This window comes from Erpetoichthys calabaricus, chromosome 16 (genome assembly GCF_900747795.2).
Source record: "Erpetoichthys calabaricus chromosome 16, fErpCal1.3, whole genome shotgun sequence".
In the NCBI taxonomy this organism is placed as follows: domain Eukaryota; kingdom Metazoa; phylum Chordata; class Cladistia; order Polypteriformes; family Polypteridae; genus Erpetoichthys; species Erpetoichthys calabaricus.
The window spans coordinates 65,515,244-65,541,161 of NC_041409.2; the positions used below are offsets into that span (position 1 = coordinate 65,515,244).

General features: G+C 38.3%; 1 protein-coding gene across 2 annotated transcripts in view; it reads right to left on the reverse strand.

Annotated features, from left to right (window-relative positions):
- Positions 1-438: 438 nt before the first annotated feature.
- arel1 (apoptosis resistant E3 ubiquitin protein ligase 1) overlaps positions 439-25,918 on the reverse strand; it is a 64,557-nt gene continuing 39,077 nt past the window's right edge. For both annotated transcript variants that reach the window (XM_028821136.2, XM_051919728.1), the window contains 6 exons: positions 25,107-25,232; positions 22,500-22,629; positions 17,111-17,169; positions 16,280-16,369; positions 4,706-4,881; positions 439-3,492 (listed from right to left, as the gene is read on the reverse strand). In XM_028821136.2, the coding sequence (XP_028676969.1) occupies positions 3,390-3,492; positions 4,706-4,881; positions 16,280-16,369; positions 17,111-17,169; positions 22,500-22,629; positions 25,107-25,232 (684 nt within the window). In that variant the 3' untranslated portion in view covers positions 439-3,389. The remainder of the gene's footprint in view (positions 3,493-4,705; positions 4,882-16,279; positions 16,370-17,110; positions 17,170-22,499; positions 22,630-25,106; positions 25,233-25,918) is intronic.

Consider the following 25,918-nt stretch of genomic DNA (forward strand, 5'->3'; position numbering starts at 1 on the left):
TCTCACATCATAATTAAAAATCTTTCCTTTACAGGCTGTAGTCCAATCCAAAAAATCTTTAATTACTCAAGCACCAAACTGCAAAGCCTCCAAAATCAACCCCATTTATACCTAACCTTGTTGTGTAATCAGTAAACATTACCAAATAAACTCTTCAGAAACTGAGCCTAATATTCACATTCAGAATAAAGACTTGATTCTTCACATGAGATATCAGTGACACTGCATTTTTTTATTTTAACTCATGTTTTTCTTAATGAGGGGTATTATAACCTTTAGTTTCCTATTTATGATAGGTATAATATATAAGCAGTGACTTGTTTGAAACAACCTATAATGTTAACTTCTGAAACACGTTACAGAGTAGCTTTCTTTTGAAGAACGAATATAATGAAAATACTAATCAAGATAACAATAACAAAAGAAGATTTTTTTAAAAAAAACAGTTCATTTATGAACTAAACTGCAACATACAGTGTACGGAACAGTCAATCATCAATAAGTTATGCCTTTTTACTAAAGCATATTCTGTTGATATTCTAAAAGTAATTTAAAAGTGGACACTTCTTTTCATTAAACACAAAATAAAATTCCTAAAATTAAAAAGATTTGCCATACAGGTGGAACAAAACACAATGATTATACTTTATTATTTACAAAATTTGACTTTGCACTTTACTATGACCTATAATGAGCTAAAAAATGTCAATGTTTACCTTAAAAAAAAATTATAAACATCTGCTTAACTTTTGGAAGACTGCATATCACTGTTTCATTGAGGGTAAGAAGACCTCAGAGTCAAGCTGCGTTGTAGCTACAGTCACATTCGTTTAGAATTTCCACTGGAGGGTGTTTGAGAAAAATAAATAAATATGAGGAAAAGTAAACATTTTAGATATTTGCCAAACCTTAAATTTTTAAAAACAGAACATCTGCATATTTATTAACTTCATTTTAATTTGTTCCATAAGCAACACAGTTTGTTCTGCTGCCATTCAAATCTTAACAGTGCAATAAATTCAAAGATTCATTTCTGATGTCTGATAGCATACAGGGTTACAAATTCTAAGACCAAAAGTAACCTGTTCATATCTCCTGTCTTAGATAGCATCAAAATATTTACACCATTTTGACCTTCTCCATTATATAGCTAGTAATATTGTCTTAGATACAGAAAGACAGGCATTGTGATGCATAAACAGTGCATTGTTTCTTTTGCAGCATGTGTCTAGAAGGGTGTTCTGATAATGTATGCTCAGCTTTGACTTTCAACAGCAGCTAAGTCATAACTATTTTTCTGCTACAGTATTTGAACTTTAGAGAAAGATATCCTAATTCGTTCATAAATGACAATGACTGTTTTGCAAGCCCATTAACAGTCCAGAGTACTCTACTGATTTTACTCAAGTGATAAATGAGTAAAATCACGAGTCCAATAATAAGAAATAATAAATGGCCAATAAGTCCAACCAGCGCTAGTGTGATCATGAGTAACTGCAAAGCATATAGCTTAGCAGTACTGGAAACCCCCATTGTGCCCCGATATTGTGCATGTTGAATATTATACAAAAGAAGTACATATATACAGCAAAATTATAACAAAACATGTGCTTTTCAGAACATTAAAAATTGCTTTTTTTGAAATTATAATACAGTATGCTTGTGCAAACTGCGGCTTTTTTTCTTACTGTGATATATGAATTCTAGAGAATGGGACCTAATGTCTGTTAACTGTAGAAATAATATAACATTAGCATTCTCAATAGCCATCCTAATGCATTTATACTATATGTGTACTGTCTAACCTTGTTCAAAAATTAATGACACTATCAAGAAGTACAAAAATGCATGCATCAGAGGTACCAGGGATATCTTTACAAGGGAGGAAAATCAATATTATTTATAACAGGGGGTTTCTTCCATCTTTCATTAACTTTAGTAGAAATATATCGACCTCAAAAGCACAAAAAAATCAAGTATTATATAAACATATACTGTACATAAACTCATAAAATAAGGCAAGAAAAAAAAAAACATTCACATTTTATAGGCAGTAAGCTCCTGTAAATGGCCCAAGTGCTTCCCAGCGGTAAATACACCCTGCTCAGTACAGCACTAAAATGATCCCATTAAGCTGATTCAAAAATTTTTGAATTTTTTTTCCAAAATTTTCAAAATAGCAAATTAATTTCAGCACAGCTACTGAATGAAACAAAACAGAGAAGCAGGAAACAAAAACACTTCAATGGTGGTATATAATTGATCTTCTCTTCATCTTTACAATTGCCAAGTAATTCATATTTGCTATATACTGTTAAATTGAAGTGTTTTGAATGGTCTGTAAGGCGACTAGCAGCTATATTTAACACTAATTTTTAACAAAGGTGAAACCCCAATTTTGCATAAATAAACAAGTCATTTTGAGGGGGATATCTGCGACCATACAAACGCATGCTGCACTTCAAACACTAAAAAGAGCTCTCAATGGCATCCCTCTTAACCTAACCAGTGCAATCTATTACATAACTTAAAGTAAATACTACTTAGAATTTCCTGGAATCTCTTTCTTAGTTAACTTATTTAACCTGCTTCCTATATTAAGAAACAATTTCTCAAAAATTTAAAATGAAGTGCATAGAGAAGCGGGATTATTCTTACCCTGTTCTGTATTCTTTCAACTACTGCAATAGCTAGTAATGATAAACTTGCAGTTTTTGTGAGTAAAGCTGATACAGCTAATAACACCCTCCTTAGTTTCTGACCATGTAGCCATTCTTTAATTATAAGAATATAAAATAAATTCCCAACTACAGAAAACGGGAGACAGGAAGGTCACAAAAACCTTAGCATATTTTCATTTTAGGTCTTTTCTGCTTCTAGTTAGGCAAGCTTAATATCCTTCGGTGACCATATAATTATTTAAAGTAAACTCTATCAAAAGCACCCTCTGAAGTACAATATTTCAAAAACAAGACTACATTCTTGTAAGTGGGGTTAAGGAGAACAGATAAATAAAAAAATAGATATATTTTGAACTGGGACAGGAGAACAAAGGAATTACTGTGACTGTCTTGCATAAGACATTATTATTAAATTGGTAAAGACCTCCTTGCTGTGTTGATCTGAGCAGCTTTCATGGTAACAGCTGCCAAAGTGTTATCTATACATTATTATATTTGCCCTTTAAAAATTAGTGATTTGTGTAGCTTTATTCAGGAACCTATTGTATAAAACCTACCACACATCTATTCATACCCTGTCACAGCATACCATACAGTAGCACTTTCCTTTATGGATTGTGACATTAATGTATTCCATTGGTTACTCTGATGCCCTTAAATGGAGGCCTCCCTAGCAGAGCACCACCAGCAATGTGTCCGTACATACATTCACAGCATTCCAAAACCTTCACAGCCTTCACTGATGGCAAGTTTCAGCATCTTGTGCAACTCTTCACAGGAGTCATACGTGGGGAGGCACAGCTGGTTAAAACTGTAATTTAAAAAATTGTTAGTGTTACTATTAGAATAGACAACTGCAGTTTCAATGGACCTACAATTAATTCCATGACAAACAAAATATATGACTTGATCTTTATAGTATTTAATCAGAATACTGTGGTTGCTGGGAAACATTTACACTCCTTGTCATGTAGTTTATCAAATTAAATATATTCAGTTGACTGTGTACCTTTTATATTTACTTAGCTTCACTAGATGTTTTATTTGTTGATTCTGATTTTACTTTCCTATCTATCCATGTGCACACTTAGCTGTTTTAAAAATGGCAATATCTGGGACTTGGGAGGAGATCATTATTCTGTTTACTCCCTTTATTCAGCATGAATTGCAAAAAAAAAAGTGTCCTTTACTTTTCCATGAGGATTTTGAAAATTCCCAGTATTTATGTGTCTGACAAAGATAATAATATGTAGTGAAAACTGGGTGCAGTATATTTAGTATACTTAGCTTTGCACTGAAACTGTTCTGAATTGCAGCAGGGTGCATTGTGTTTAAATTAAACAAGATTTAACAAGTCACAGAATATCAATATGACTGAAGCATGAGATTAGTAATATAGTTTATAAATCTAAACTGAAAGACATTAACCTTCTTAAAAGAATTTTTAAGTACTGTCCTTAACAGGACTTTCTGTTCTTTCCCTTGCAGGTGCATGATGGAACAGTCACGACTGCATTTACATTTTGTAGACTTGGCTCACGCTCCAAAAAAAAAAACCAAAAAGTGCTTTTAGCAAAATCTTTTTTATTGCTATGGAATTTCCTAGATCTGAAGAACTATATATAATATATAATAATATATTCTCTATTAACAGCACTTATTATTTGTTTTACACAGTTACAAAACATTAAAATTAAAATGAATTTTATAAACTATTGTTTCCTTCAGAAAAAAATAAAAGACTTTCAATTTTATTTTTCACTTTTTAGAGTTTAAAGGTCCCTGTCATTGTGATGCTTATTCTACAGTTCCTTAAACTGTTTAAATATGCAAAAATAAAAGACATGGGAGAATGTGCAAACTCCACAAAGGAAGTGACTAAGCTGGAATTAAAATTCTAATCCTGCAAGGCTAATTACTGTGCCAACAAGCCATTACTGTAAATTCCTATGAAGATTTACCATTTAAATAAACAAAATAAATAGCAAAACAAGTTAATGTTGAAGAAAATGCAAAAATCTCACCATGTGTGTGCAGTTGGCAGTGTGCTATGTGTTGGAGCAGCTATAATTTGAAAGGAAGGGCACAGTGCAGCAAAGCCTCCAGGAGGCAGTTGGGATGAGCCAGTGGTAAACTGAAGCAATCGAGCTAGTTCCTCTTGGGTGAAACTGGACACCACAGCCCAAAACCATTTCATCACCTGCAGAACAGTGTAACAGTAACAAAAAGAAAAGCAAAAAAAAAAAAAAAAAGGTTAACGTTTACAGTATTTATAGAGAAATGTGGTCAGGTCAAAATCAATTAACGCTAATGTGTCTGTCTTTGAAAGTTATTCAATGCATGATATGAAGCTGGTATTCTGTAGCCAACAGGTTATGCGAGATCTAAAGACCTTTTCTCTAGGATTAAAATTCAAAATGAGATAATAATTTGTGCTACTGAAAGAGTCAATATTTATTCTTAAATAAATGTGTTGTAATTGACTGACTCACTCATCACTAATTTTCCAACTTCCTGTGTAGGTAGAAGACTGAAATTTGGCAGGCTCATTCCTTACAGCTTACTTACAAAAGTTAGGCAGGTTTCATTTCGAAATTCTAAGCGTAATGGTCATAACTGGAACCTCTTTTTTGTCCATATACTGTAATATGTGAATTATGTGAATTTCCCCCTGGGATTAATAAAGTATCTATCTATCTATCTATCTATCTATCTATCTATCTATCTATCTATCTATCTATCTATCTATCTATCTATCTATCTATCTAATAGACTGCAGCTCGATGGCTGTGGGAGGCAGAGTTGTGTATCGTGTCATCACGCCTCCCATGTAATCACGTGAACTGACTGTGAACGCAGTACGTAGAAAACAAGGATGAGCCTCAAAGAGCGCTGAAGAAAACATTCATTACACAATTGAGAAGGCAGCGAAACAATAAGAAGCGAGCGAGTGATGCATACAAGCATATTCATAAGTGCAGCTACTGCGGAAACAAAGCACGGTGTAAACTGTAAGTTTAAATTAAGTTTATAGAAACGCTCCTGCTGCCGTTTGCAATACCATATTCGCGACATACAAGTTTAATGAAAAGACACGAGGTATATAATAGACTTTGGATCACTTTGTAACAGAGTTAAAATTGCTGTAGCGAGAAACTTTTAAGTGCCGGGTCTTAGCTAACATTAAATAAAGCCGTGGACATCGCAACATCACACAAGAGAGCGGCTCACGTGAACTGACTGAACGCAGCACGAGTGATCACTTCGATGAATCAAACCTGTTCAAAAAACACATTACACAATTGATAATGTAGGAAAAGAATATGAAGCGACTGACGCATACAGACATATTCATGAGTGCAGGTACTTCGGAAACAAAGCACCGTGTAAACCTAAAGTTTAAATTAAGTTCATAGACCTACAAAAGGTTGCCATTGATTTGAGGCAAGATTGCTTTTCTCCTGTACAACTATACGTTGCATTCTCAACAGTAAGCTTGCATTGCTTGGTCATATTACAACCGGAGTGCTGAACTGACAACGTGGTATACAAAGAGAACTATAACAATCATAATAAACGAACAATAAAACAGCAGAGAACCTGTGGATTAAATAAAAAGGCTGCTTCCTTGGCGAAGCAAGGAAAAAGGATGGCCTTATATGGCGTTCGTTTATAAAACAGCGGAGAAGCTGTGTAAAGGCTGCTTCACAAAAAAACAGCAGAGCTCCTTATATGAGCAGGCAGTCAGCTAAAGAAGGAAATCAATAAATAACTATAATCGTAATAAGCGAACAAAAAATAGCAGAGAATCCGCGGATTACATAAAGGAAATGGGTACCTGAACAGAAAAGTGAGTCTCAAATAGCTACACAATAACTATAACAATCGTAATAAACGAACAATAAAACAATACAGAACCGCTAAGCAAGGAGAAAGTGTGTGTATATATATATATGTGTGTATATATATATGTAGATATGTATATACAGTATATGTGTATATATATGTAGATATGTATATATATATATATATGTAGATATGTATATATGTGTCTGTATGTGTATATACATATATATGTGTGTATGTATGTATGTGTGTATATATATGTATGTGTATATGTATATATTTATATGTGTGTGTGTGTATGTATGTGTATATATATATATATGTTGATATGTATATATATATATATATATATATATATATGTATATATATATGTGGATGTGTATGTGGATGTGTATATGTATATATATATGTATATATATGTATATGTAGATATGTGTACACAACTTCTCCGCTGCGAAGCGCGGGTATTTTGCTAGTCTTCAAATATATGTGAACAGTTTTCTGAAAAGATAGTGCTTTTCCAGTGTTATTCAGCAGCAGCTACTTTGCTTAAAATGCATGCATATGTGACATGTGTTAGCTGATATATATGCTATTGTAGGGACAGGAATGTCTAAGTCGCAACTGGACCACAGAAATCAGAAGCAGGATTTGAAGTGAAATACATTTTTTGTCATGATTTATATACACTGAATTCATAAAGTAAATTAATTTTATTACACCAGCGACCATAGTTTTATGAATTGATTCACTTTTATTCCAAAATTTAATACATAAAATTGAATTTTTTTATTTTGTTTGAAGCAAATAACATCCCATAAGATCCTGTCTAATTTATACAACAAAGAATATAACATTACATACAATCAGATCGAACTTAACAAACCAGAATTCATCTCCCATCCAATAGAAAGAGAGGAGAGCCAAAAGCAAAGGCAAATCTTTAAAAACAACAAAGAAGGAAGAACTTTAATTTTATATGAGATAAATGTGTTCGACAAAAGATTTTAAGTTGGATGATTGAATGCTTTGCACATATCAAGCTCGAGTGTATTCTATGCATGGCTGCCTTCCACTCCTTTAATGAGATGTTAAGTGAAAGATCTTTTCACCACCGTACACAGAGATCTTTGAAATGAACAGACTTTAATATGTTTTTATATATTATTGAGATACTGTTTGAGTCTTCAGGACTTATTATTATTTCTTCTGAAACAAAAATGATTGGGAGGTGAGGAAAATTGGGCAAGTTTCTTTAAGCAAAGTTTCTGATTTGAAAGTAGTGATAATATTGTGTTGATGGGAAGTTAAATTTGAAGCATAATTGTTCAGAAGATGCAAAGACATTATCTACACTGTATATACAATTCTCTAAGTGTTTTAATCCCAGAATTTGTTTTGCAAACATTAAATACTGTGTATGTTTGAGAAGGTAGAAAACGGTGGTTATCATGTAGAGGTGCAACAGATAAAAGCCCCTGTGTCTTAAAGTCCTTCCTGCACTTTCTGTTCAAATCTTTCTCTGGTAATCCCCTTTATCACTGATGCATTTTGAAAGTGAATAGGCAATATTTTTGAAACTATTATGTCAGTTAATTTATCGACTATCAGAGTGTGGTAGACTGATTTTCTAATTTCAATTAACATGTTGGTTTTGATTGTTGAATGTATGCACACAATGAACTCAAAGGTGTAATTCTTACTTTGCCAACTATCTGGCATTTTCAAGTATCTGATAACATGATAATAAATATCCTGCACTGCCATCACAGGATTTATTTTCACAGCCAGCAAAACGTTATCTATTAAAACTTTCATCTTATCAGGTGTTGCTTGTTCTTGCGGCACAAGATCTTCTCTGCATTCACGTATGTTAATATTTTTTTCAACAAACCATTTGATTGTTTTTCAAGTTTTGTGACTGAATCAATAAAAGATTTGTGGTTCAAACGTCATTTGAGATGGCCCATTTTCCACCTTCTCCATGCTCTCCCCAAGGATAAATTCATTAAAAGATTCTTCTTCCAAACATATTTTTTCAAAATATACCATCCATCTGAAAGTAGTTAAAAATTCCTCACAGAAGCACATGCTGCCCAATGCTATGTGGTAAGTCTGTTTTAACAAAACATTCCATCAACCATTCTGTACTAAACACTGTTGGGTTTTAACACTACTACTTTAACTGTCTTTGGCTTTTTGCTTAGATATGGTTAAATTGACAAAGAAACAATAGCATATACCATTTCACATTGCACAATTCTGTTTGAAACATGTTTAAATTTTTACAGTTTAATTTTGCTTAAAATCTGGGTCTTTTTTTGAGTTACCATGTATAATCTGTGAGTGACACTCCTATAATGTGTAAGTGATTGCTCATGTGCTCAGCTTAGAGGGAACACTGTTCCATATATGTTATATGGTGGATAGGTCTGGTCTTTGGCGGGGGCACTGCTGGACAGTCAGATTTGTCCTAAAACGACTCCAGCATTGTTTGGGTTGTATGCTTCAGGTCAGGGTTTCTTCAAAGACATTTGTGTATTTGGCTGCGTTTGTCCTTCTCTCAATTCTGACCAGCCTCCCTATCTCTATCATGAGAAGCACCACCATAGCATGAGGCTGCCACCACCATGCTTCACTGTAGTGATGGAATTAGGCAGAAAATGAGCAGTACCTGGTTTTAGACATGGTGCTTAGAGTTCTACCCAAAGAGTTCAATTTTTGTCTCTTCAGACCAGAGAATCTTTTTACTCCTACTCTTAAAGTCCTTTAAACTATCATATGTTACTGATGGAGTCCCGACAGCCAACTCTGAGGAGAGTCCTGGTGGTTCCAGACTTTATGATTACTGAGGACATTGTGCTCCTGTGAATACTCAAAGCTTTAGAAAACATTTTATACCCTTGTCCTGATCTATGCCTGTCCACCATTTTATCGTGGACGTCGACAGAGAGTTCCTTGGACCGTATGGCTTGGTTTTTGTCTTTACATGCAGTATGAATTGTTGGAGCTTATATAAACACACTTTATGAGCATTGGTAAATGATGTCCAATCAATTCCATTCATTACAGGGGACACCAATAAAGTTTTAGACACAACAAGGATAATTAAAGCAAACCAGATACACCTGACCACAATTTAGAGCCACGGTACTCAACCTTGCCCTACTCAGGAGCCACCCTGACAAAAACAATATTTTTTCAAGAGCCACAATTCAAAAACGTCCCTTTCCTCCCTGAAGCCATTATGTGTTGGAGAACAAGTATATGTTTTTTAGGGATGAAAAGCATGATGTAATAACTGAAGTGTTTCAACAGTATCATTATTAAATGATTTCCAACTGCTGATCACATGTTGCATGTTGCTGTTTTTCACAGCCCATAACAGCATAACAGACAGCACTCCTGATCATCACAGCCCGTGGCAGCATAACAGACAGCACTGCTGATCATCACAGCCCATAACAGCAGGAAAGAAACAGACAGCACATTGATCATCATTTTCCACACTCCAGAACAGCAGGTAACATACAGATCATTGCTGATGAATGCACAGTTTCTCTTTGATGTTCCACTTTCTCTTTCCTATATTCCGTCAAGAAGGAAAAAAAGAAACAGACTTTCAGTTCTACAGTAGCCTACATTAATATTTTAAACTAGAAGGGGTTATTAGAAGAGCAACATTGTACTTACTTCACTCAGTGCAATTTCTGACAATCCTTCTGCCACAAAAGGGATTTATAGTCAAGCTATACACTAGAAATCCGAAGGGCCTGTGTTGTGTGCTGTTGAGTCATTCTGTTTTGGTTACGGCATTTTATTTTTGAGAATACAGAGAAAGCTGCTTCTCACTGGTATGTGGATGGAAACATTGAGTTGATGCAACTTGTAAGACTGCAGATGTTTGGAAGATGCCCTGCCAATTTCCAAAGGTCCACTACATCTTTCATCTGAAACTGACGCTGAAGTTCATCTGAGTCCTTTAACTCTGCAAACTCCAGTTCAAGCTGCACAAGTTCCAACTGGTCAATTATCTGCTTCATTCAACCTCTCTCAGTGAGGAATGGACTTTATATAAGTAGAAAAACATTTCTTTAGTTCCTGAAGCCATGGAATCTTGATTTGTAGTGACGACTGTGACCGACAGGACTGCATCTGCATGCATCACCATCACTTTTTGCACAGCGGGGAAAGATAAGTAATCAGAACTGCTGATACTGTTTTCAAGTACATCCAGTTTCTCACAAACCTCTCTGACAGCCGTGTAGAGTTTATACACGGTCATGTTTCTTCCCTGCATCTTGAGATTAAGTTCATTTAAGTGCTGTGTAATGTCACACAGGAAAGCAACAGAAAGTTTCCACTATTTGTCATCCAAAAATGACAATCGGTAAGTCTCCCCTGGGCCAACAATAAAGGCTTTCAGTGGTTCAAGCAGGTCAATGAAATGTGCAAGCGTACGTCCTTTAGATAGCAATACCAAATCCCAGTAGTCAGTGTCAGACTCTTCACATAGCAGTTTAAAGTTGAAGTGGTTTCTCGCATGAGGCCCTGATCTAATTAACCACTTTGATTACAGTTGCCATCACATCATTCAGACTCTTAAACTTCACAAACAAGGCTTGCTGATGTACAAAACAGTGGTAAATGACAAAAAGCCCTCAGCAACTCCATCATTTTTCATTGCAGCTTTCAGCAAAGCCATAGCCCCAGTTCTCTCGAAAACTATTGCCAGTGCAGCATCTGTTATGAATGCTATGATTTTTTTCTGGCCCAATGTTAAACTTTGTCAACGTCTCCAGTAAAGCACTTTTGATCTCCACACCTGTTATTCCATTCTTCAGTAGAACCATGTCAAGCATCCATCCATCCATCCATCCATTGTCTCCCACTTATCCGAGGTCGGGTCGCGGGGGCAGCAGCTTGAGCAGAGATGCCCAGACTTCCCTCTCCCCGGCCACTTCTTCTAGCTCTTCCGGGAGAATCCCAAGGCGTTCCCAGGCCAGTCGAGAGACATAGTCCCTCCAGCGTGTCCTGGGTCTTCCCCGGGGCCTCCTCCCGGTTGGACGTGCCTGGAACACCTCACCAGGGAGGCGTCCAGGAGGCATCCTGATCAGATGCCCGAGCCACCTCATCTGACTCCTCTCGATGCGGAGGAGCAGCGGCTCTACTCTGAGCCCCTCCCAGATGACTGAGCTTCTCACCCTATCTTTAAGGGAAAGCCCAGACACCCTGCGGAGGAAACTCATTTCAGCCGCTTGTATTCGCGATCTCGTTCTTTCGGTCACTACCCATAGCTCATGACCATAGGTGAGGGTAGGAACATAGATCGATTGGTAAATTGAGAGCTTCGCCTTGCGGCTCAGCTCCTTTTTCACCACGACAGACCGATGCAACGCCCGCATTACTGCGGATGCCGCACCGATCCGCCTGTCGATCTCACGCTCCATTCTTCCCTCACTCGTGAACAAGACCCCGAGATACTTGAACTCCTCCACTTGGGGCAGGATCTCGCTACCAACCCTGAGAGGGCACTCCACCCTTTTCCGGTTGAGGACCATGGTCTCGGATTTGGAGGTGCTGATTCTCATCCCAGCCGCTTCACACTCGGCTGTGAACCGATCCAGAGAGAGCTGAAGATCACGGCCTGATGAAGCAAACAGGACAACATCATCTGCAAAAAGCAGTGACCCAATCCTGAGCCCACCAAACCGGACCCCCTCAACACCCTGGCTGCGCCTAGAAATTCTGTCCATAAAAGTTATGAACAGAATCGGTGACAAAGGGCAGCCCTGGCGGAGTCCAACTCTCACTGGAAACGGGTTCGACTTACTGCCGGCAATGCGGACCAAGCTCTGGCACTGATCGTACAGGGACTGAACAGCCCTTATCAGGGGGGCCAGTACCCCATACTCTCGGAGTACCCCCCACAGGATTCCCCGAGGGACACGGTCGAATGCCTTTTCTAAGTCCACAAAACACATGTAGACTGGTTGGGCAAACTCCCATGCACCCTCCAGGACCCTGCTAAGGGTATAGAGCTGGTCCACTGTTCCGCGACCAGGACGAAAACCACACTGTTCCTCCTGAATCCGAGGCTCGACTATCCGACGGACCCTCCTCTCCAGGACCCCTGAATAGACTTTTCCAGGGAGGCTGAGGAGTGTGATCCCTCTGTAGTTGGAACACACCCTCCGATCCCCTTCTTAAAGAGGGGGACCACCACCCCGGTCTGCCAATCCAGAGGCACTGTCCCTGATGTCCATGCGATGTTGCAGAGGCGTGTCAGCCAAGACAGTCCTACAACATCCAGAGCCTTGAGGAACTCCGGGCATATCTCATCCACCCCCGGGGCCCTGCCACCAAGGAGTTTTTTGACCACCTCGGTGACCTCAGTCCCAGAGATGGGGGAGCCCACCTCTGAGTCCCCAGGCTCTGCTTCCTCATTGGAAGGCATGTTAATGGGATTGAGGAGGTCTTCAAAGTATTCCCCCCACCGACCCACAACGTCCCGAGTCGAGGTCAGCAGCGCACCATCCCCACCATATACAGTGTTGACACTGCACTGCTTCCCCTTCCTGAGACGCCGGATGGTGGACCAGAATCTCCTCGAAGCCGTCCGAAAGTCATTCTCCATGGCCTCCCCAAACTCCTCCCACGCCCGAGTTTTTGCCTCAGCAACCACCAAAGCCGCATTCCGCTTGGCCTGCCGGTACCTATCAGCTGCCTCCGGGGTCCCACAGGACAAAAGGGTCCTGTAGGACTCCTTCTTCAGCTTGACGGCATCCTTCACTGCCGGTGTCCACCAGCGGGTTCGGGGATTGCCGCCACGACAGGCACCGACCACCTTACGGCCACAGCTCCGGTCAGCTGCCTCAACAATAGAGGCACGGAACATGGCCCATTCGGACTCAATGTCCCCCACCTCCCTCGGGATGTGGTCGAAGTTCTGCCGGAGGTGGGAGTTGAAGCTACTTCTGACAGGGGGCTCTGCCAGACGTTCCCAGCAGACCCTCACAACACGTTTGGGCCTACCACGCCTGACCGGCATCCTCCCCCACCATCGAAGCCAACTCACCACCAGGTGGTGATCAGTTGACAGCTCCGCCCCTCTCTTCACCCGAGTGTCCAAGACATGTGGCCGCAAGTCCGACGACACGACCACAAAGTCGATCATCGAACTGAGGCCTAGGGTGTCCTGGTGCCAAGTGCACATATGAACACCCCTATGCTTGAACATGGAGAAGTCCAATAACAAAACACCGCTCGGGTTCAGATCAGGGGGGCCATTCCTCCCAATCACGCCCTTCCAGGTCTCACTGTCATTGCCCACGTGAGCATTGAAGTCTCCCAGCAGAACGAGGGAGTCCCCAGAAGGTATGCCCTCTAGCACCCCCTCCAGGGACTCCAAAAAGGGTGGGTACTCCGAACTGCTGTTCGGTGCATACGCACAAACAACAGTTAGGACCCGTCCCCCCACCCGAAGGCGAAGGGAGGCTACCCTCTCGTCCACCGGGGTAAACCCCAATGTACAGGCTCCAAGTTGGGGGGCAATAAGTATACCCACACCTGCTCGGCGCCTCTCACCGGGGGCAACTCCAGAGTGGTAGAGAGTCCAGCCCCTCTCAAGGAGATTGGTTCCAGAGTCCAAGCTGTGCGTCGAGGTGAGCCCGACTATATCTAGCCGGAACCTCTCAACTTCGCGCACTAGCTCAGGCTCCTTCCCCTTCAGAGAGGTGACATTCCACGTCCCAAGAGCCAGTTTCTGTAGCCGAGGATCGGACCGCCAAGGTCCCCGCCTTTGGCCACCACCCAACTCACACTGCACCCGACCTCCTTGGCCCCTCTCATAGGTGGTGAGCCCATGGGAAGGGGGACCCACGTTGCCTCTTCGGGCTGTGCCCGGCCGAGCCCCATGGGTGCAGGCCCGGCCACCAGGCGCTCGCCATCGAGCCCCACCTCCAGGCCTGGCTCCAGAGTGGGGCCCCGGTGACCCGCGTCCGGGCAAGGGAAAACGCCGTCCAAAATGGTTTTTCTTCATAGGAGGTTTGTTTAACCGCTCTTTGTCTCATCCCTCACCTAGGACCAGTTTGCCTTGTCTGTTGTCCGGGGCTTTATGCCCCTGGTAGGGCCACCATGTCAAGCAGTTCTTCTGTAATGTCAGACTCACTGGTGATTGCTTGGATAAAGATGAGTAATTGTGGTGTATCATTGGTATCCATGTTTTCTTCCATTGCAAGTCTGACAAGCTCTGCGGATGACAGTTTGTCCTTGAGCATATTTCCAATATTCTCTGAAATGTCCGATGCCCTCCTACCCACGACAGAACCTGACAGTTCAATATTTTTTGCCTCTCGTTCCACATCTTTCTCAGTGTTTTCCTTCATCAGTATATGGCTTCATCTTTTTCATCTGTTCATGTATGATTTTGTAGGATGCCTCTGTCGCCCTTCTGAGCAGTTCGGTTTAGTTTGAGTTTTGCCAGGTTTTCGGCCCCTAGCTGTCCGTCCTGAGTGTTTAGTTTTGTGATGGTGCTGCTAATTTGATCTTTTAAACTGCAAAACGATGTTACCACAAAGCAGACAGATGAATTTTCCTGTATTGCTTGACAAAAAGAAAACTAATGTTTTCAGCCCTCTTTAAATGCCCAGTATTTCTCTTCATATTGGTGTCTCTTACATTCTTTAACAATTTTTTCTAAATGCTAGTTTTCCAGTGTTCATGCCTAGCACAAGACCAGAGGTAAATTGTGATTGTGTTTTTCAGGTGGTTGAGGGGTGGGGACACAATTGATTGATGTATGCAAATAAGAATGAAATCAATTCTGCTGACAATGTTTTTTTTTTTTTCATTATTTTGTAAAAGATTTTATTGTTCCCAAGTAGGACTTAAAAGAGCTGCAACTGGCCTTTGAAGAGCCTCGCGTTGAATACCACTGATTTAGAGAGTTACAGCAAAGGGTCTATTTATACAAATAAATAATTTGCAAAACTACCTGCAAATATTTTTCACTTTGTTATTAGGGGTTTGGGAGTGTATATTAATGTGTAAAAATGGTAAATTTATCCATTTTAAATTAAACCCATAACACAGTAAATTGTATAGAAAGTAAAGGGGTCTTAATACTTTCTGAATCCACAGTAAGTCAGAGAGGGAAAGATTTTACCAATAAAATTAAAAGTTGAAGGATGACAATCTGATTTGTTGGGTTAAAATTAATATATTAAAAAGTGAAAGTTGAAAGAAAAAAAAATTCTTCCATATGAAGGTTCTTGATGTAATATATAGATGTCACAATTATCTTCAGAAAGGAGGGTTATCAAGCAAATGTGATGGATACTCAGTTTGTTACATTAATTAATATTGTTTAAAATCTGTGTATTCTTTTAGGAATTTTTATAATTTAAGCAAAAGTGACTATGTCTATTGGGAATGATGCCATCTTAAAACAAACAGGGCTGAATTATTCTTCGGCTATGAAATAGAGAACTATAATAGCTACCAGCTGGACTGTGTGTGAAGAGATCTGGGAAATTACTGTTTGCTAAATATCAAGAGGTGACCATAGTACTAGGGTGTTATACTGTGTTAGCCATTATGAATGTAGAGAAAAGTCAAGCAAAATGACACCTTTTATTGGCTAACCAAAAAGATTACAATATGCAAGCTTTCAAGGCAACTCAGGCCCCTTCTTCAGGCAAGATTTAATGTAATGAAAGCTTATAAATAACAACAGCAAATCTGCACCTACTTTCTCTCTGAAATGCCAGGATCCACCAACAATTACAGCATGGGTTTTAAAGTCTAAGACATTGATGTCTCCTGTGCCACACATCAGCAGCTGCAAAGAGAAAAATTTTATGTCTTGGTATTGTAAACAAATGTTTTCTCAAAAGCGTGTCCTTACACCTGTACAATTAAATACTGGCAAACTATACAAGTCAAAATTCATGAATTACAATAGTAAAATTGTTTAAGACTGCTCAAAACTACAGCACAAAGAAATCTGAGATGACCTTCTCTAAATGATACAACACTTAAAAACAGTTAACAACTATTGAACAGGAAGAAGTATAGAGTTTGTAACTAAGGAGGTGTTTAATTTTACTTTTGTAAAGTGCTTTATGATGATATGTTCACTAATAAAAACAAACCTTGCTTGAATACGTACCATTATTGGAGCACAAAATTGTTCATGAACAAATGTAAACTTCCTCACACATATATTCTCTATTTAATAGACAAATGCTAGTTCTGTAAAACACTACTGAAGAGTTCTACGTAAAAAAAATTAAAATAAAAACACTTTCATAAAACTACATAGTCTATTCCTTTTATTTTTTCACAGTTAAGGAAGCAGAGTATAAGAAATCACTTTCTGAATGGTGGTTGAAGGTTTCTTCCATTAAATTTTAAATAGAATTTATCTTGACATAAAAAAAATCTTTATTTGCAGAGAGAATACATTAAATAATAACATTAGCAGCTGTCCAAATTTTAATTTACCTTCAGAGGAAGTTAATTAATAAAACCAGTGTAAAAAAACACTATGTCAGACAGTATAAAGGTACCGTGTACATACCTCCAATTCATTTTCATCAAATATAGCTAATAGATTTTCAGGAACTAATTCATTTAAACCTGAAAAATGAGATTAATATGCTACTTAAACAGCATCTAGAAATTCCTAAAAATTCATAAATGTTATACTTAGAAGAAAACAAAATTAGCATTAAAATTCTATTAAAAAAAATAAACTTATTGACATTGTTTTCAACATACATTACACAGAAATGGAAACTAACAATGCTGCTGCATTATGTGTACATGTCCCAAAAAGAAAAAAACTTTAAAAGAAATCTTTGCAACTTAAGTTACACTAACATATAAAGCAAATAGCATTAGTCATTTGGAACACAAGCATACGCCTATGCATGGTGTTTTTATTTATTTATTTTTCTGTGTACTTTCTAAGATGCAAGCTTTAGCTTTTACGCTTTCATAGTAAGCAATATGTTTTCTTTTCAAATTGAATACTATATACCAGTGGTTCCCAAACTCAGTCCTGGAGGCCCACTATGGCTGCAGGTTTTAGTTCCAATCAGTATCACAATTAGTGATAATAACTTATCTCATATAACTAGTTGTTTTTTACATTTCATTCTCCGTGAAGCACTGCAGCTTGTCAATATGCATTTTAGCAAATTACAATCTGTTTTTTTTTGTTTTACTTTCAACAGTTGAGTTCTCCTGGTTTTTCTTCCATTGAGCCCACTGTCAATCTAAAAAGGATGGATGGTGCAATCAGACATTGATTGACACTGACCTTGGAGTTCAGTTTGTCTTTTCTTTTTTGTCTACTATTCTCATTATTCTCCTTCCCATTCTGGAGTCAATTTTCCTCTTGCAGCTGGTTCCAGGAAGGTTGGCTACAGTTCTGTTTACCTTAAACTTGTTAATATTTGCAACTGTTGTCACAGGAACATCAAGCTGCTTGGAGATGGTCTTAAAGCCTTTGCCTTTAAAATGCCTGTTTATATTTTTCTGTCTGACCTCTTCAAGAAACTCTCCCCTTTGCTTTCTCTGGTCAGTGTTTAGTGTGGGACACATGATGACACCAAACAGCAGAGTGACTACGTTTCTACATTTAAACAGGCTGAATGACAATTGGAGATATGTGTGATACTAATTAAAGAAAACAGCTAGTTTGAAAAATCACTCTAATCCAATTATTTATGATCTTTTCTAGGGGTGCCAACAAATGTGTCCAGACCACTTTAGAATATCTTTGTAGAATAAACAATACCTTCTCTCTTTTTCACACTTGCTTTGATTTTATCAATGACATATCAAGGGCATAGAGGTACACATGGTACAATTGCTTTCATTTAGTCACTTTTCAGGAGGCTCTTAAAGACCTCTTGGGCACAGTCATCAGCAGTGTGTCTGTTTGCGGAGAGAGTGTCGACCTTGTTAGTGACATTCATGTCTCTGGTGACTCTTCCTATGACGTCAGTAGACAGATTGGGTGAGCATGGGGGGTCATGAGGTCGCTGGGTAGGGGTGTGTGGCACTCCTGATATCTATGCAAAAGGACGAAGGTTCAAGTCTTTAGAGTCCTGGTGCTTCCTGCCTTGCTATATAGTTGCAAGAGATGGACGCTATCCAATGACCTGAGACAAAGACTGGACTCCTTTGGTACTGTGTCTCTCCGGAAAATCCTTGGGTACCGTTGGTTTGACTTTGTGTCGAATGAGCGGTTGCTCATGGAGTCCCGAATGCAGCACACTGCCTGCATTTTGAGGGAGCGTTAGTTATGGCACTAGGGCCATGAGGCGCGTCTCCCAGAGGGTGATCCAGCTCGTAAGACCCTCATTGTTGGGGACCGGAGTGGCTGGACCAGGCCAAGGGGTCGCCCACGTAACACCTGGCTGCAGCAGATAGAGGGTCATTTCCAGAGGGTGGGACTGGACCGCGTGTCTGCCTGGGGGTTTGCCAACAGTGATCCCAAGCTGTTTCATTGTGTAGTGCGTGCGGCAATGCACTGCACCAGTGCATGCTCCCCAACTTGACTTGACTTCATACAGCACTTTTCCAGTGAGCTGTAAGGATATTGACAAATTTGTCCAGGACTGTAACTCTTAGTACATTTTAATAAAGATTTACCAAACTTTGTAATTTCTACATTGACCGCAAAGCTCTTAAAATAGGAAGTGATAGTTCTTTTAATTAGGCACCGAGACCAATTAACACTAGAATTACCAGAGCCTACGAAAAAACTCGTAGATCCGGCCCACCTTAAATCGCTTCTTAAAACCTTTCTCACCTCTCCGCCAGCGTCTTTTGTCATCTAAATGTACTGATAAAGACAAGCTGCCAGCAGCCGGCTATTCCATCCCCCCAACGACTTAGAACGTAAACAGGCTTTTCCCAGCTAATGCCTTGATTGATTATCTGGGAGTGAAGTGGAGTTTTAGAGTAGAAATAATAAGATTGTTATTTGGAACACACGCATTTCATATGTGTTGCATTTTTACAGTAATCTGTGTAAACACATTGTTAAAACAGAAACCGTTTACAATATTCTAGTAGCAAATGACAAAATGTAGGCATAAACTATATAATGTATGAAGCCTGAAGTCCAAATATCAAAGAAACACTTTCACAAAAGGTACAAAAAAAAAAGCCACCGCCAAAAAAACCCGCCTTAGTGTGAGACATTGACATGAATTAACTATCACTGCTTCCGTGGCGTAACAGTATCAGTCGCTGACTGGGAATCAGAAGGTCATGAGTTCGATCCTGTACTTCCCATTTGAGAAGTGTTCTTCCCATTTGAGAAGTGTTCTTATTTTCACTATTTTAGAATAAAATGATACATTTGATTTCAGTCTGTAACAGCCGGTTTAATTTATGATATTTGTAAAGGTTAGCTTTATTTTTTTAAAATTCACTTTTCATTGTCTCAGTCGCGTTCAGGATCCATCCCTACCGCCCCCCACCTGACACTGCTGTTTTTACATAAAGACGCGCTATAGTTCTGCAGTGTATCACGATACATACGACCGCGTGTTTTTTTCCCCCAGTATTGCCAGTCCCCACGTGTTGCTGTATGCTGTTTCTTTTGTACTCCAGGACATGCAGAGGAAAGCATAGTAAAGAGCAGTAACTTCAGCGCTATATGCAATCATCAGACACTCCCCATCTGACACTGCTAAAGCTCTGCAGTGTACTTGTGACTGCATTGTCGTACCAATGCTTGCGAACTGAAGTGTCTGCATGCACTTTTCGTGGCATTATACGTGTATTTTTTGAGCATGCCCATGTAGCTCAAACACAGGAACATATGTTGATGTAAAAGTATAACAAAACAAGTGCACTTTTATTCAAGACTATAACCGAAGAAAAAAGAAAGCAAGTTACAGTAGGTGGAATGCTAAGAACTGCTGATTTCCATTCTGTGCTATATAACTGTTAACATTTGAATCTGATGATTGCATATAGCGCTGTCTGATTTAGTGTGCGCAAGAACATGCAGGTGGCCAGTTGCTGAGTGCTACAACGCACATTTTAAAAAAAGAAAGAGACAAATATATGTGACGTTTTGAAGAAATCATTTTATGACGCGAATAGTACCAATCAGAAAACATCGTCGAAGTAATGCAATATTATTTGAAAACGAACAGCGTCAGGTTGGGTGTGAAGTTATACTGGTGCTGTTTGAGTCAGATCAGAAGCTGAATAAGCTGAAAAAGCTCCTGTTCTGACTCTAAGTAAAAAAGCATGAATTAATCAACAGAAATAACCGCGATTGACATTTTAAAGTTAACGATTTACAGTGCATACCAATTTATAAATTCAATGTCCATTTGAGGAAAAAAAAACACTTTCTTCAAAGCTGGGAATCGAACTCGCGTCTCTGTGGCACAGTAAGGCAGTGGTGCTCCAAGTCAGCAAACAGTCCTTATAACTTATTTTTTCAAGATCCATAACACACAGACAGACCGAGCATTGCGTAATACAGAGACAGACAGGCAGAGATATACAAATAAACAGGGAAGGCACATGTACTGAAAGAAAAAAAAAAATCAACATGTGCGTTGTTTCTGCAGCACTGAATGAGCTCACCCGCTCTAACATCAGCCCTCCCCCGATCTGACTCTCTAAGTAACAGCGCAATTACAGACACAAATCAAGTGCATGTGTGTACTGTATAATATTAACAAAAAGAGCAGCATACTACTGAAAACGGCAAATATAGGAGTGAGTGGGGATCGAACCAGGACTCTTGATTACACTTGGTTTGCGTCTGTACTTGCGCTGTTACTTAGAGAGCCAGATCGGGGGAGGGGTGATGTTAGAGTGGGTGAGCTTATTCAGTTTTGCAGAAACAACGCACATGTTGATTTTTTTTTCTTTCAGTACATGTGCCTTCCCTGTTTGTTTGTATATCTCTGCCTGTCTGTCTCTGTATTACGCAGTGCTCTGTCTGTCTGTGTGTTATGGATCTTGAAAAAAATAAGTTATAAGGACAGTTGTTCATGTTAATTGCAGTCTCAATTGTTAAAAAAATATTTTAAAAGGAGCATCCCACATGAAAATATAATGATCTCATTACCTGACAGTCCATACCAATTTACAAATTTTATGTCCGTTTGAGGTTAAAAAGAAAAAAAAGAAGTAACACTTTATCCCCAGCGGGGAATTGAACTCATGTTTGTGAGGCTGAGAAAAGCTACTCGCTCTGAGAGTCAAATCTTAGCGCGCTACGCCACGGAAGCTGTTATATGGTATGTGAAGCTTTTGTGGAAGTGTTTATTTGATCTTAGGAACTCCGGCTTTACACATTCTATAGTTTATGCCTACATTTTGTAACATTTATTACTAAAATATGAAAAAGTTTCTGTTTTAGCAATGTGTTTACACAGATTACTGTAGAAACAGAACACGCATGAAATGCATGTATTCCAAATAGCGATCTATTATTTCTATTCTAAAACTCCAGCAGTTCAGTCACTCCCAGGTAATCAAACAAGGCATGAGCTGGGAAAACTTAGTGAACGTTCTGCGACGGTGGGGGATGGAATAGCCGGCTGCTCGCTGCTCCTCTTAATCGGCACATTTAGAAGACAAAAGAGAGGTGAGAACAGTTTTAAGGTGGGCCGGATCTACGAGTTTTTTCGTAGACTCTGGTAATTCTAGTGTTAAAAACAGAATTTGGTTGAAACAAAAACCTGCAGTCACAGTGGGTCCATAGGACTATATACTGGTTTTAAAAAAGCACTTTATAAAATTTTTGTAAAATAAATTAATAAACCAAATAAGACACTTCTAAACCTACTGTAGGACCATCATACCTAATACACGAGAATCATATTTTTTCTTGCTATTGTATAAAGTAAATAGAAAAGGCACACCAGCATTTTATTCTACACAAATGCTATGATGTGGATAATTATATCCAGACCTACCCTTCAGAAAATGCTCCACCTCCTCTCTGACTTGACTAGCAAGCCTGTACTGAGCAAGAAGATTTAGGTAAAGTATCTTGTTTTCATTTGTAACTTTAACCTGTGCACCACCTGCTACCAGTTCAACCACCTTGAAGCCAAAAATAAATAAATAAGAGATTAGTGTATGTATTTCAAGAATCTCATGAAGGCTAAAGTGAATAGATTTGAAACTATAAAAAAGTGGAAAAAATATTGAATTAGGCCTGGTCATAAAACGTGAAAGAAAATTTCAATTAATTTTAACATACTTAAAGTTGGTGGTTGACCTTAACAATTCAAAATGCAAAATAATAATAAATAAAAGTATTTAAAAGCAATATGAAATACAACTAAACAGACAAATGAATGATCTCACAGTATCCGACTTTTACATTAGTGTATGGTACTTTATTATTCAACTACCATTATTAAAAAACAGAAAAAGACAAAACATACAGAAGCTAAAGCATAAGCTAAACAAATAGCAGATATTTGAATATAAGCAGTAAAACAAAACAGAGCATTTATTGCATCTGTCATTTCAGTCCTGTCTTTGAAAATTAATCTTTAACTCTTAAGTGGCTAACTGTACAAATTGTAAGTCTAATTCTGCTAGGTTAGGTTAAGTACACATACTCGAGATAAGTACAAAGAGTAATAATTACCTTTAACAGTACAGAAAATAATTCAGAATTTAGCATTTAGCAGCATCACTACAAGTAACAGAATTAAAAAAAAAAGCTCTGGGAATAAAAGAGCTCTTAAATCAGTTGCTTTTTACACTTGGAAACTTAAATCTGCAGCCTGATGGAAACAGGTGAAATTTAGAGAAAACAGGATGGCTAATGTGTGACAGAACTGAGTCAACCTTCCTTCTAACCTGTTTGTAGTACAGATCAGTGAAATAGACCTGCTGCAAATTAATACTTCTACTGCAAGTTATTAAGACGGTTTATATTCTTAATGCTGAGTTCGCCAAACCAATAAATAAAAGCAGATGTGAAAACAAATTAAAAAAAAGTGTCATTGTGGTTTTGTCCATTTCAAAATTCTTTCCTAAGGAAAAAAAAATTGTGTCTGCCACTTCTTACAAATTTGTTTTTTGTTAAGATCAAAATTTAGCCTGTTATCAGTGATTGTCCCTAGACATTTCTAGTGTTCTACCATCTCCATTTTAATTAAAGTTGAGACAGTGAAAGAAGGAGAGCACCCAAGATCTAGAACCATATCCTTTACTTTGGACAAACTCTTCAACAATATTTTTGTGGTTGTCCTCCTTATCTTGTAGAAGACCAACTCTGACAAAGTTATCTGCAAATTTCAGTGAGAGTTTGTCCTAAAATGGACTGGCATCCATCTAAAACTATTTCCTGCTTTATTCCAAGTACTGCTGGGTCTGACTCCAGCTACCCGAGTTCCTGTATTGTACCAAGAAAAAATAATCATTGTGAATAAAGGATTTAGATTGGTTATAGCACTAAAAGCAAGGTGAGTACTTTAACCACCTGACAACTTCAAGCAATGAACCCAAATCCGGGTTATTAAACTATCTTTGGGGATCACGAATGGTCTTTTCATGACTGCATGGATTTTCGTGAGTTAATCATGTTTCCTTTCACATCTTAAAGACATGCCTATTAAGTTATTTGGCAAATGTAAACTGGATCAGTGTAAATGAGTGTGAGATGTGACTGAGTAGACTGACCTCCAGTAGACTGGTATAATTTGAGAAAATATTTCTCTTGTAATGAATGGCCTTGCATTCATCCACATAGGTGAAGTACCAGAAATCATAAAATAAGACAATGATGCCAAATTGAAAAGATCTTACATAATGAAGTAATAAGAGCCAACTATATACATTTTAAGTATCTATCCGAAATGTAAATATTTAAATAAACTTAACTTTTAGAAAAAAATCATAAATACATTTTGATCAATCTACTAACTTTGTTCCTTAAAGCAGCATGGGAAAATGAATGAAAAGGGAAAATCTATACTGCTGACAGCTCAAAATTATAAATGGGCTTCTTGCATTTATGCATAAATGTGGTGCTTCTAATTTGAATCAAGATGATTTTCTGACATTCAAGCCAACATCTTTCTCCAAACATCAAAAATATTACTTTTCATTAGTACATCTTCATAGTAGTTCAATACTTTACATATGCATGAAAAAATAGAACCCAAGATGAGAAAAGCTCCACAGCACTGTTTCAAATAACCACTGAATCACCTGCACAAAAAAATATGTTTCATTTACCAACAGGAGCGGTTTCTTCACAACAATCTTAAACTATTCCTGGTTTTGCATATTTCTATTGATGTGAAAATCTTTTCTTCTGATAATATATGCAATGTATGACATGCTACAAAATGCTACAGCTTCACCCTTAGAAATAACCAAAAAACTCTGTGTAGGAAAAAGTCCACAAAAAGTGAAAAAATAAACTCTGGACAGTATTTCTCTGCCGTGTCTTATCACCTATTAGAAGTATGTTTTTCAGTCAATCTGAATGTATTTTTGTTTATCAACAATGAGCAACATGACAAAGGTTCATGTGGAAGTTAAATGGTACAGCTTACCTTTTCAAGCTGCCCCGCACTGTTGTATTTCTCTTCTGCAAACACCAAATCCATTTCATTGACATCATTATTAATAACAAAGCAAACTTTGGTTTTGTAGAATTCTGGATCATCTGTCTCAAAGTACTGCAATAATAAAAGAAATTCCCTTAAAAAATAAAGGCTAGAGGAAAACTGCTAATCCAGCACAATACTGAATCACAAATATAACAGTATGGAAGAGACAGGCCTGCAAGCTAAACCAACACGTTAATCTACTGTAGTTTTTCTTAAGAAAGTCATGTGTGAAGATTCCTCGTTTCTATGTTAAACACATTTTTAATTTCCACCTGTATCCTTAAGTACATGGTGTCCTATTTAACTGAGATAATCCTGTTGAGTCAATCTTATCAATGATTTTTTAGAATTTTTGAAGACCTGAACTTGACCTTCACTCATTCTTCTCTGCTCAAGAATTAAGAGGTTCAATTCCCTATATCTGTCAGAATAAAACACGACCTAGGTGTTTAGTCCGGAGATATATTTGGTTGCTCTTCTCTACTGATTCCACAGATGATCTCAATCCACATGGTGAGTTCTCATCCTATTTGCACTCTTTGTCTCCAGCAACATAACCAACTTATGTCTTGTAAGTTACCTTGATTTAAAATTTTGAAATAAATATTTGGTGTAGAAGTGTGTCAAAAGATTTCTAAAAGTTTTACTTGTGTCAATATTTCAGTGAACATTAGTTAACTATACACATGCATCTGGATAAAAAAATTAGTTCCCAATAAATGCAAGTAAGAAATGTGCACAGTTATTGTGAAAAA